Source organism: Ahaetulla prasina, chromosome 4 (assembly GCF_028640845.1).
Source record: "Ahaetulla prasina isolate Xishuangbanna chromosome 4, ASM2864084v1, whole genome shotgun sequence".
Classification (NCBI taxonomy): domain Eukaryota; kingdom Metazoa; phylum Chordata; class Lepidosauria; order Squamata; family Colubridae; genus Ahaetulla; species Ahaetulla prasina.
Genome location: NC_080542.1, coordinates 44,816,817 through 44,829,009, shown reverse-complemented (window position 1 = coordinate 44,829,009; position 12,193 = coordinate 44,816,817). Strand labels below are relative to the sequence as shown.

The 12,193-nt window shown below is 42.6% G+C and overlaps 1 protein-coding gene across 1 annotated transcript in view; it reads right to left on the bottom strand.

The window, feature by feature from the left end:
- Positions 1-12,193, bottom strand: part of GSDMD (gasdermin D) — a 53,539-nt gene that overhangs the window by 18,207 nt on the left and 23,139 nt on the right. The window contains exon 4 of the mRNA XM_058180780.1: positions 9-278. Coding sequence (XP_058036763.1) covers positions 9-278 — 270 coding nt within the window. The remainder of the gene's footprint in view (positions 1-8; positions 279-12,193) is intronic.

Sequence of the window (12,193 nt, the reverse complement as noted above, 5' to 3'; positions counted from 1 at the left end):
AAGAATACCTATTTCCATTATTGCTTCTTCTTGAAGTATGTCTGTCAGTTTGAAAGAGAATGGGGAATACTTTGTACTGTTCCAAGGCCATCTAGATGGCTTTTTAGTCACCAAAGAGAGAAGTTGAAAGCCATCATTTTGTGCCAGGCTGCTCACAGGAATCAGTTTCCCATCAGAATCCAGTTCTTGAGTAAGCTGCTTGGCCAGTTTTTTAAACATTTTTCCCACCAGTGGACAAATGGGACAAAAATGGTATTGGCAAGGAGATCTCAAACAACCTGAAAGAAGGGACAAAAGAAATCATCATCATCATCATCATCTTGAATCAATCCATAGCAGGATGAAGTCATTTTCATTGAGTAGATCATAATCTGCCACCCTCATCTACTACAAGTTGATAGTGGTTTTTTCACTTCCCATTGTAATGTGGAATCGGAAGAGTTAGCCCAAAGTCACCCAATTTACTTCAGATACATGCATACACACCCACACACAAGTTTTCAAACCTGTCATATTAGTAGCAGTCAGGAGGAGAGGATTACTTGACAATTAAAAGAATGCACAGGAAAACTTCAATATAGCTGTGAACAAGTCAATTCTAAAGGGAAAAAAACACACCTCTCCTCATGATTGTGGACAGATAGTGAAAACTCTAGTTTTATCAGGACAAACATAGGGCATTTTATTTCCTCCATAGTTGCAGGCACTCTCTTCTTCAAGAAACTACCCTGACATGATCTCTCTGGCCATGGCTTGCCCTAACCATCGCATTTTCTGTAATCTATTTTTTAGTTTCAGACTTTTCTAGCTGAAATCAACAAGAATCTACTGCTGAGAAAATTAATGGCATTAATCATTGTTAATCTGTAACTTCCATTTATTAAAATAAAAATAAACAAATGTGTCTTATGCATTGTTGTACAATCCATGATTAAAGGTATCATAAAATTGCAGACTTTTAGCCTTAAGTGAACTTAACATTTTTAAATTTCCCTTTCCCATTATGCCTGACTGAAACTATCCCAAAAGTGGTTTTTTTTTTTCAAAAAGCAACTGAACTTTGTTTTTTCCTTGAAGATGTCCAGTTCTGAATTAAAAAAATAACAACAACACTTTTGAGACCACCATGATCTAGATCTAGAGAATCTAGAATCTAGAGCAGGAGTGTAAACTCAAGGCCTGTGGGCCAGATCCAGCCAACAGGGTGCTTAGATCTGGCCCACAAGGCTACCATGGAAACAACGAAGGTCCAGCCTGCAGTCCTTCTGCCACCAAAAATGGAGCTTGTGAGGGCCACATGCAGCAGTCCCAGGCTTCGTTTTCAGCCACGACAGCTTCCTGCAGCCCTTTCAACTGTGAAAACAAACTAAGTGAAAACAAAGCTCCATTTTTGCTGGCAGAGGGCTGCAGGAGGCTGTTGCAGCTGAAAACAGGGCCCAGGAGCCCATTTTCACTAGCAAAATGCTCAGGCCACCACAGGCCCCGACATGAGTGATGTCATGCTGGCCATGCCCAACCTGGCTACAGCCACCCCAGCCCCCTGAGGTCAAACACAAACCTGATGCGGCCCTCCATGAAATCGAGTTTGACAGCCCTGAACTAGAGAATCTCCATAAACATATAACTGAAACTATTCCAGGGGATTATGGGAAATTTTAAATCATAAGCATTTTATAGCAGATGGCTCTTTTGTTGCTTCCCAGAAGCCTATTGCCAGTAGTAAAATTTGCTGATTTGCGCTAACTAATCTGGAGGCTCTGAACTAATCTGAAACAAGATAGGAACTTGTTTCAAATATAAAGCTGTTCTGAATGTCACCTTTGAGAGTAAAGAATTTATGCCATAGAATTAAACTCATAAACCATTATTCACAATGGCTCAGAGTTATTATTGCAACACAGTTGAAAGGTTATAGTTATGGCTCTATAGGAAATACTGAGTTTTGACAGGTGTCACTAAATACATTCTCTGGATTCTTTGGTGTAAGATACAGTATTATAACAAAATGTATACAATGAAAATAAGATATGTTCGTTATGCATATATTCTGGAATCTGGGCTTTAAAATCTCCATATAATGCTCTATCTATCTACTGTCTGTCTGTCTAACTATTTACCTTCCTAACATCTATCAAATTTGTATGCCACCATTACGGTGATTTTGCCAAGCTCTTGAAATGTGAAGGTAATTAACCTTAATATTACTCTTAGATCATTTTTTGAGATTGTTCCTGTAATAGGCCCATATTCAATCTTATTAGACTATAGGAAAAAAATATTTTTCCATTGACCGGGAAACAGCAAGGCTATCTGTCAAAGATAAATATGTCTTAGCCTTCGATTCAATTTTGTATATAATATTTATTAAATATTTTATTCAGGCTATTTTATCTAATACCAAATTCAGATATATGTATAACCTGCCTTTGGGCCTTTTGGCCATAAATGAAATTGATTTGTTCAATTTTCTTGTTAGCTTTCTGGTCATCTGATGTTGGTTGCTATTGAACTGGTATTGCACAGAGGAGTTTCTAGGCTTTTGAAAGTTTCCCCAAGCTAAGTTCATCCCATTAATTCTCTAAAAATGTTTATATTCCCTATCTTTGAGAGATAGGCAGGATATTTGAGAAAATGATTTAAAAATATTTTTTAGTCAAGTGCATTTCTTATCAATGTTTTAAAGGCACGATGAAAAGCAAAGGAGCATCATTAATAATAATTATTTAAATGTAATTAATCAAATAACAGTTCCAGTTAATAACAATAATTACAACTCATGTGGGTTGGAACTGGTATTACCCATATTTAGAAGGAGATCCTTGAAATTAGTTCTACTGAAGGTGGTCATGATGTCAACATATGAATCTAAATATGACTAATGGAACCAACATGTTTGACATTCAGCTATTCAAGATACTTAGTATTTTGAGATATATATATACGTATGCTTATTCTTTAGCTAAAATTATTTCTTTCCCAGTTAATTGGTAGCTTCTAAAATTCAACTATTGACACAAATATTTATATTCCTTCTGCTATTGCTGGATGATGCTATGAAGATACTTATAAGTAACAAATAAAGAAATAGAATAGAATAGAATAGAATAGAATAGAATAGAATAGAATAGAATAGAATAGAATAGAATAGAATAGAATAGAATTTTTATTGGCCAAGTGTGATTGGACACACAAGGAATTTGTCTTGGTGCATTCCCATTAGGAATTATTGGAATACCTCTTCACAATTGGATAAACGCCTTCCTGTCAAACAGACAACAAGTGGTCAAAATTGGCAACGCTATATCAAATCCTGTTTCTGTCAAAAGTGGCGTTCCCCAAGGTAGTGTTCTTGGTCCAACGCTCTTCATACTATACATAAATGATCTCTGTGACCTCATCTCAAGTTATTGTGTTCTCTTTGCTGATGATGTCAAACTATTTAATACCACTAACAATACTTCTATCCTTCAAGAAGACCTCGACTTAGTTTCCGATTGGTCTAAAACTTGGCAACTCCAAATCTCTACCAGCAAATGCTCAGTCTTACATATTGGAAAAAAGAATCCTATCAACAAGTACAAACTTGATGGTCATTACCTTACTGAAGACCCTCACCCTGTCAAAGATCTTGGAGTTCTATGACCTAAATGCCAAAGCCCACTGCAACTACCTAGCAAAAAAGGCTCTAAAAGTAGTAGTAAACCTAATTTTACGCAGCTTCTTTTCCAAAAACTCTACACTACTAACTAGAGCATACAAAACATTTGCCAGACCTATTCTTGAATACAGCTCATCAGTCTGGAACCCACACCACATCTCTGACATAAATACAATAGAACGCATCCAGAAATATTTTACTAGAAGAGTTCTTCGCTCCTCCGAAAACAACAAAATACCTTATACCACCAGGCTTGAAATCCTGGGATTAGAAAATTTACAACTCCGTCGACTTCGACATGACCTGTGTTTAACACACAAAATCATCTATTACAATATCCTTCCTGTAAATGACTACTTCAGCTTCAATCACAATATTACAAGAGCAAAAAATAGATTGAAGCTTAATGTCAACCGCTTCAAACTTGATTGCAGAAAATATGACTTTTGCAACAGAGCTGTTAATGCTTGGAACTCATTACCTGACTCCATAGTCTCTACTCAAAATCCCCAAATCTTCAACCAAAAACTGTCTACTATTGACCTCACCCCATTCCTAAAAGGATTATAAGGGGCGTGCATAAGAGCACAAAAGTGCCTACCGTTCCTGTCCTATTGTTCCCTTTATTATATCAAAGTAATATAGCTAATGCATATTCTTTACTTATATATATGTATCTATCTATATATTTATATATATTTATATGTAGGTCTTTGGTTATTCGGGTTTTCTCCCGCGTAAAATTGGAAGTGTCTTGGCGACGTTTCGACGAAGTCTCATTCGTCATCTTCAGGCTTCAGCTTCGTGCTTCTGGGAGCAATGTGTGATTGCAGCTGTTTCTTCCTTTTTAACTGCTAGTGGGGGTTTGAACTGATTGGGTGGGAGCTTGGCTGTGCTCTGATTGGATGTGGGTTTTTTTGTGCTCTGATTGGCTGGGGGTGTGTCCTGTTTGGGTGGGGGCTTGGTTGTGCTCAAATTAGTCTGTGTTGCAGGGGGATCTGAGCTAGTGAGCTGCACTGCTGCTGTTTGGCTTCGTGTTCGTGGTCGTGCTACATCTTCGTAGTGGGTGTCAGTCTGCTGCATGTATGGATTGGAGGGGTTTGAAATGGCTAATGTTGCAGCTGCGGTCTGGCTTCTGGTCCTTGGTCGTGCTTCCTGATCAGTGTGGGTTTGGGTGTGCTTTCTGGGTGGATGTGTGGTGGTGACATCCTGTGTGGACCTCGTGAGTGTGGGTCTGGTGTCATTCCTCGTGTTAGGGACACGTTTGTCAATAAGGGCAGGTTTCCAAATGGCTGGTAGGCGGGAGGTATCATCTCGTTTGTTCATGCTGTGTGGGCGTTTTTCTATCTCGATGGCTTCTCTGATTATTCTGTTGTTAAAGTGTTCAGTTTTGGCGATAGTTCTGGTCTTTTTAAAGTCAATATCGTGTCCTGTGACTTTAAAGTGTTGGACCAGGGAAGAAGTGCCCAATTGCCAATCAAAGAAGCCTTGACAGCTATCCAAAACAAATATAACCCCCCCAAGCACATCCTAGATCTGACCAACCACTGCCTATCCAACACATACTTCATCTATAACGGACAAAAATACAAACAAATAGAAGGCGCACCCATGGGATCACCCCTCTCACCTGTCATTGCCAACCTCTACATGGAACACTTTGAAACCCAAGCACTAGAAAAATCTGATCACAAACCCAAACTCTGGCTCAGATACGTAGACGACACCTTCATAATCTGGCCACACGGGAAAGAAAAACTTGAAAACTTCCTCACACACCTCAATAGCCTACACCCCAAAATACAGTTCACCATGGAAACAGAAGTTAACAACCAACTGCCCTTCCTAGATGTCTTAGTCTACAAGAAACCCAATGGCTCCCTAGGACACACCATCTACCAGAAGAAAACACACACAAACCGCTATCTGCATGCACTCTCACACCACCACCCAGCACAGATCAACTCCGTAGCCAAGACACTCATCTCTAGAACAAAATGCTTAGCTGACGAACAACACCTAAAACCGAACTACACACTCTCACAAACGTACTAACATCCAATGGATTCCAGAGAAATAAGATTACCAAACTAATCCAAAAGAACCCCCACTAAAACCCAAGACAGAGAGCAAGAAAATGGCACAGCCCTCCTCCCATATATAAAAGGCACCACAGACAGAATCAGCAAGATCCTCCACAAACAAAACATCAAGACAGCATTCTGCACAAACCAAAAATATCCACCATCCTAAGAAACCCCAAAGACAAAATTGAGTTAGAAAATCAAGGAGTATATGAAATCCCATGCACCGCCTGCCCCACCACATACATTGGACAAACCAACAGAAGAATAAGTGCACGATTGAAGAACACAAGAACTCATTCAAAAAGAGGAACCAACTTCTTCCTGGTCCAACACTTTAAAGTCACAGGACACGATATTGACTTTAAAAAGACCAGAACTATCGCCAAAACTGAACACTTTAACAACAGAATAATCAGAGAAGCCATCGAGATAGAAAACGCCCACACAGCATGAACAAACGAGATGATACCTCCGCCTACCAGCCATTTGGAAACCTGCCCTTATTGACAAACGTGTCCCTAACACGAGGAATGACACCAGACCCACACTCACGAGGTCCACACAGGATGTCACCACCACACATCCACCCAGAAGCACACCCAAACCCACACTGATCAGGAAGCACGACCAAGGACCAGAAGCCAGACCGCAGCTGCAACATTAGCCATTTCAAACCCCTCCAATCCATACATGCAGCAGACTGACACCCACTATGAAGATGTAGCACGACCACGAACACGAAGCCAAACAGCAGCAGTGCAGCTCACTAGCTCAGATCCCCTGCAACACAGACTAATTTGAGCACAACCAAGCCCCACCCAAACAGGACACACCCCAGCCAATCAGAGCACAAAAACCCCATCCAATCAGAGCACAGCCAAGCTCCCACCCAATCAGTTCAAACCCCCACTAGCAGTTAAAAAGGAAGAACCAGCTGCAATCACACATTGCTCCCAGAAGCACAAAGCTGAAGCCTGAAGATGACAAATGAGACTTCGTCGAAACGTCGCCAAGACACTTCCAATTTTACGCGGGAGAAAACCCGAATAACCAAAGACCTACATACAAACACCCATGAAAACCTCAGAAAACAAATATATTTATGTATATATAAATATATATATATATATATATATATATATATATATATATATATATATATATATATATATATATATATATATATATATATATATAAATATATCTTCATGATATATTTTTTTACTTATGACTATGTTTATGTATACTGTATGTAAAAAAATTTTTTTAAATTAAATTTAAAAAATACTTGTGCTAGTCTGAACTGGAAACAAAAGGAATCCTCACTATATTCAAAGAACTTAGTCTTCATAGATGTGCACAGGACTGTAACCTCTTCTATTATCCTAGTCAATTTCAAAACAAGTTTTCCATTCATTTTCTTGCTATGAAAAACTAAAACTGAATTATTGTTTCAAACAATAATTATGAAGAATTTACACCTGGTGGTGAAAATAAAAGTTTATGCTGATGAAAATAGCATATAAACAACTGCACTAATGATTACCACTTACCGTATATACTCGAGTATAAGCCGATCCGAATATAAGCCGAGGCACCTAATTTTACCACAAAAACTGGGAAAAACTATTGACTCGAGTATAAGCCGAGGGTGGGAAATGAGGCAGCTACTGGTCAATGTAAAAAATAAAGATAGAGCCAAGTAAAATAACATGAATATTTATTTGAACGAAAAACAATAAAAGTGCAAAAGGGGGAAGGAGGATTCCCAGCTTTAGAAAATTTAGAACTACGCCACCTTTGGTATGACCTGAGCATAGCTCATAAAATTATCTGCTACAATGTACTTCCTATCAATGACTACTTCAGCTTCAACCACAACAATACACGAGAACACAATAGATTCAAACTTAAAAGTGAACCTCTCCAATCTAGATTGCAGAAAATGTGACTTCAGTAACAGAGTTGTTAATGCCTGGAATGTGCTACCTGACTCTGGTCTCTTCCCAAAATCCCCAAAGCCTTAACCAAAGACTATCTAGTATTGACCTCACCCCATTCCTAAGAGGTCTGTAAGGGGCGTGCATAAGAGCACCAGCGTGCCTACCGTCCCTGTCCTAATGTTCCCTTTAGTTGTATTCCTTTTATGTATTCAATTCATGCTTATATTTATATAATTATTTAATATGTATTTGACAAAATAAAATGAATGAATGAATGAATAGAATAGAATAGAATAGAATTTTTATTGGCTAAGTGTGATTGGACACACAAGGAATGAATGAATGAATGAATGAATGAGTGAGTGAGTTACTTCAACAACATTGTCTCACAGAAATTGACAATACAACTGCAAGCATGAAAATGAGTCCTCCTTTAGCTTCCAAGGGACCAGGGTGCCTCTGAAGGTCAGTGCTCTAAGCACTAAGAACCCAGCACAAATCTAAGCCTGTATGCACACCAATAGTGAAAATACCCTGCACAGTGTCTCTTGGCAGAGAAGGTTAATTTTCATAGACGTTGGGGTGGCTCTTTTTTTTTTTTTTTTGGCAGGGCAATAAGGATCTCTAATATCATTAAACCCAAGTGTGAGGAAAAAGACAGCAGCTAAAATGTTAAGGCCAGTTGTGTGACCTTCTCCAATACAGTTGGCCTGGCTGTTTGCCAAAACTTAAAACACCCTCCCATCCCCCCCTCCCTGCTAAAGCTTCTTTCTTAAAACAATTGTGGTCTTTGCCTTTCATGTCGCTCAACCTTTCACCTGCCAGGTTCCTAGCCCTTCACCCTTGACCCACTGCTGTGTTTGCTTAGCATTGTGCCAATCGACTTTAGAAGTCTGTGTGTGTGTGTGTGTGTGTGTGAGAGAGAGAGAGAGAGAGGGAGGGAGGGAGGGAGTGCAAAAGGGGGAAGGAGGATTCCCAGCTCTAAACAAAGGGAAATCCCGGAATGCCAGCGCGAAAGGCGGTGCTCGCGTTCCTCCTCCCTTGCTCAAAAGCCCCAATAACCTTCACCAGCAAGGCAGACCCCACGGAAGGAAGGGGACGGCTGACTCACAGAGCATCTGGCTAAAGAGCAGCTGCTCCAGGTCGCCCAGCACGGTGAAGCACGGAGGGAGAAGAAAGAATGAAAGAAGGGGAGGAACGGCCCCTCCTTTCTCTCTCTCTCTCTTCCAGCGCCACGGAACAGAAGGGGACTAGGGCGCGCACACACACGCCCAGCTTCTGAAGCACGGAGGGAGAAGAAAGAATGAAAGAAGGGGAGGAACGGCCCCTCCTTTCTCTCTCTCTCTCTCTTCCAACGGAAAACGCTCTTCGCTTGGGGAGAGGAGGGAGGAGGAGGAGGTTGGCTTGCTTATTCAACCCTTCCTGGCTAGCCATCCAGCCCTTCCCAGGAGAAGGCGAGGAGTTTTGGGCGGCGACCTTTTGCTAAGCGGCAGCTGCTGCCCCAACACCACCAGTTGGGGCGGGAGCCGGTGAGCTGCAGTAACTCCCGCCAGGCTATGCATTGGCGCGGGAAGCCCTGGCGGTGCAGTCCTTCTCGGCTGAGGGAGGAGGTTTTCCCCTCTTCTCTCTCCCGTTGCGCCTGAACATCTGCCTAGCAACAATGACGACACGGGAGAACCTTTTTTCTACTGGTTGAGCTTGGCCAATCGCCGCTTGCTCTGAGTTGCTGCATTGTTTGTTCACCGGGCGTCTCAATTTACCAGAAAGCGGAACGCGAGTTTGAGGGTCGGGCGGGATGGCGCTCGCTCTGCGCCGCGCGAGAAACCACCCAAAGGCCAGAAAAGGTCATTCCATCGAGTAATGGGCGGCTCCTTCCTCTCCGCCTTACCCATGCTATGCGAGCCCGGCTGGGCTGCAACCCCGCCGCGCTCCTTCCTCAGCCTCCGGGGCTCGCGCTCTAGCAGCCGCCAAGCTCAGGCGGACTCGGCAGCTCCCCATCAGCACTCGCGCGGGCGGTCGGGCAGGAGGAGTCGGGCTCGCTCCGTGGCGGTGGTGGCGGCGGCGGCAGCGGCGCCACCGCCACAGAGCGAGCCCGACTCCTCCTGCCCGAATCGCGCGTGCGAGTGCTGATGGGAGCTGCCGAGTCCGCCTGAGCTTGGCGGCTGCTAGAGCGCGAGCCCGGGAGGCTGAGGAAGGAGCGGCGGCGGCGGGGTTGCAGCCCAGCCGGCTCGCACAGCATGGGTAAGGCGGGAGAGGAAGGAGCCGCCCATTACTCGATGGAATGACCTTTCTTCTGGCCTTTGGGTGGCTCTCGCGGCGAGCTCGCGGTCGGGAAACCTCCCTCCCTCAGCCGAGAAGGCTGGCGGCTCCCCTGCCCAGCCCTCTCACTGCACCACCAGGGCTTCCCCGCGCCAATGCACAGTCCGCCAAGGTTGCGCCGTCCGCCCACCAGACACGGGAATGGGGGCCGGCCTGGGGCGACAAATCGCGAGACCTCGGCGGGCCCGCTCCCGTCCCTCCCATGGAGTCCGCTCGTACCCCTCCTGTGCGGGGTTCCCGAAGACGTAGACTCGAGTATAAGCCGAGGGGACGTTTTTCAGCACAAAAAACGTGCTGAAAAACTTGGCTTATACTCGAGTATATACGGTAATTTGTTTGGTGCAAAAGAAGTGGTTGTTGGAGATCTTTAAATTTACTCATTTTATGGTTGAAACTAGTTTCCTTTTTTACTAATGCTTTGATGCTATTTTGAACACATTCATAGAATTCTCCTTAAAGAACACACAGTCAATGCCACTGTATTATCACTCTGATTCAGCACCAACATGAATGTTCCAACATTGGAAATTTTTAAGAAGGTGTTAGATAACCATTTGTCTGAAGTAGTGTAGGGTTTCCTGTCTAAGCAGGGGGTTGGACTAGAAGACCTCCAAGGTCCCTTCCAACTCTGTTACTGTTATTATTATTAGCTACAACACAGATTTCAACTTGTAGCATCACATTGCTGCCACATGACATTTCTCAATGTTTTTTTTTTCCTTTGCGGGGTTGGGGTGGGCATGGCCTGCATATGAGGCATCTGGCCATGGGCCGCCAGTTTGACACCACTGAGCTATAAGATCACCAAAGGCAATTAAGAACACAATGAAGCTAATTCCAGAAATAGGCAATATGCCCTGTGCAGTTTCCCTCTTATTAATGAATTCAAACATTTTCCTTATTGGATATTTTCACCAAGAAGGATCATGTTTGTACTGTTGTCCAACATGTTCCCCCAAATGCTCTATGCTCTGCCTATGCTTGAAATATGTCAGAGGCATATGCATCAAGGTTTACTTTGGCAGTTTGTGCAAATTGAACCGACTGTAGTTTATGGAAGAAGCCATGGTTAACCTAATCATGGTTTAAAGCAATGTATCTTCTCAGTCACTCTTTTCAGTCTTAGATCATAGAGAGCACAGAAGCAGCCTTCTTTGATGGCCTTTAAAGAATAATTGTCGACTTACCCAAACTCTGATGCCTTTAGGTTCCTTCTTAGATTTACCAGTGCTCTTTGTTTAACAGGAATAAATCTGATGTTGAATTTAGTAGAATCTGTGCAGGGTCAATCTTTCAGTGCAACCACAGATTAAAATGAATTATGAAGTGAAATGCTGGCCTCTTATTTTATGGTAAGAGGAGGAAGTTAAAGTTTCCGACACCCATAGTCAGTTTCTTCCCCTTTTCCTATGACTCACACAAAAGACTAGTATTAATCTGTGCAGGAGATTACAAGAGGGGATGAATGTGGTTTGTTTATTTTAGGGTGAGGGAGTTCAAAAGTGCCAAGGTCCAAGCTGACCTCAAAATCACTCGCCTTGACCTAAACCTGATTTTCCCTGACAAGCATGGTAACCAGATGGGCAGAGTATGAACCCTGCTGTGGTGACATTAAAAACTGCACAGGCTCAAAAAACTGAAATCCATGCCATGTTTCCATCCAGCCATTGGCTGGATCACAACTTTATATGATCAAAAACTGATTTTTTTAGCTTTTGCCTGAGGAATGATTGATGTGGTAACATCAATGAGTAGAAGGAACAAGCCCAGTATTCTTGGCCCTTCAAGGGCATATTAGTTTGGGGATTAAATAAAATGGTCATATTAAAACAAAGAGAGATTTACTCATCTTTCATTTTCTGACATATTAGAGGGAGGGGATGAAAATTGGTTCTTTGTATAAATTGATGGTTTGCTGCCTGAGCTTGGTGGGAGATTTTTTAAAAGATACAAGGACCAGGGAAAGGGCCAAAGAAGTTGTAGATCAGGGATCTCCAATCTTGGTCCCTTTAAGACTTGTGGACTTCAACTCCCAGAGTTCCTCAGCCAGCTTTGCTGGTTGAAGGACTCTGGGAGTTGAAGTCCACAAGTCTTAAAGGGACCAAGGTTGGAGGCCCCTGTTGTAGATTATTATAGATCAGGGGTATCAAACTTGCAGCTTGTGGGCCAGTTGCCTCACATATTGG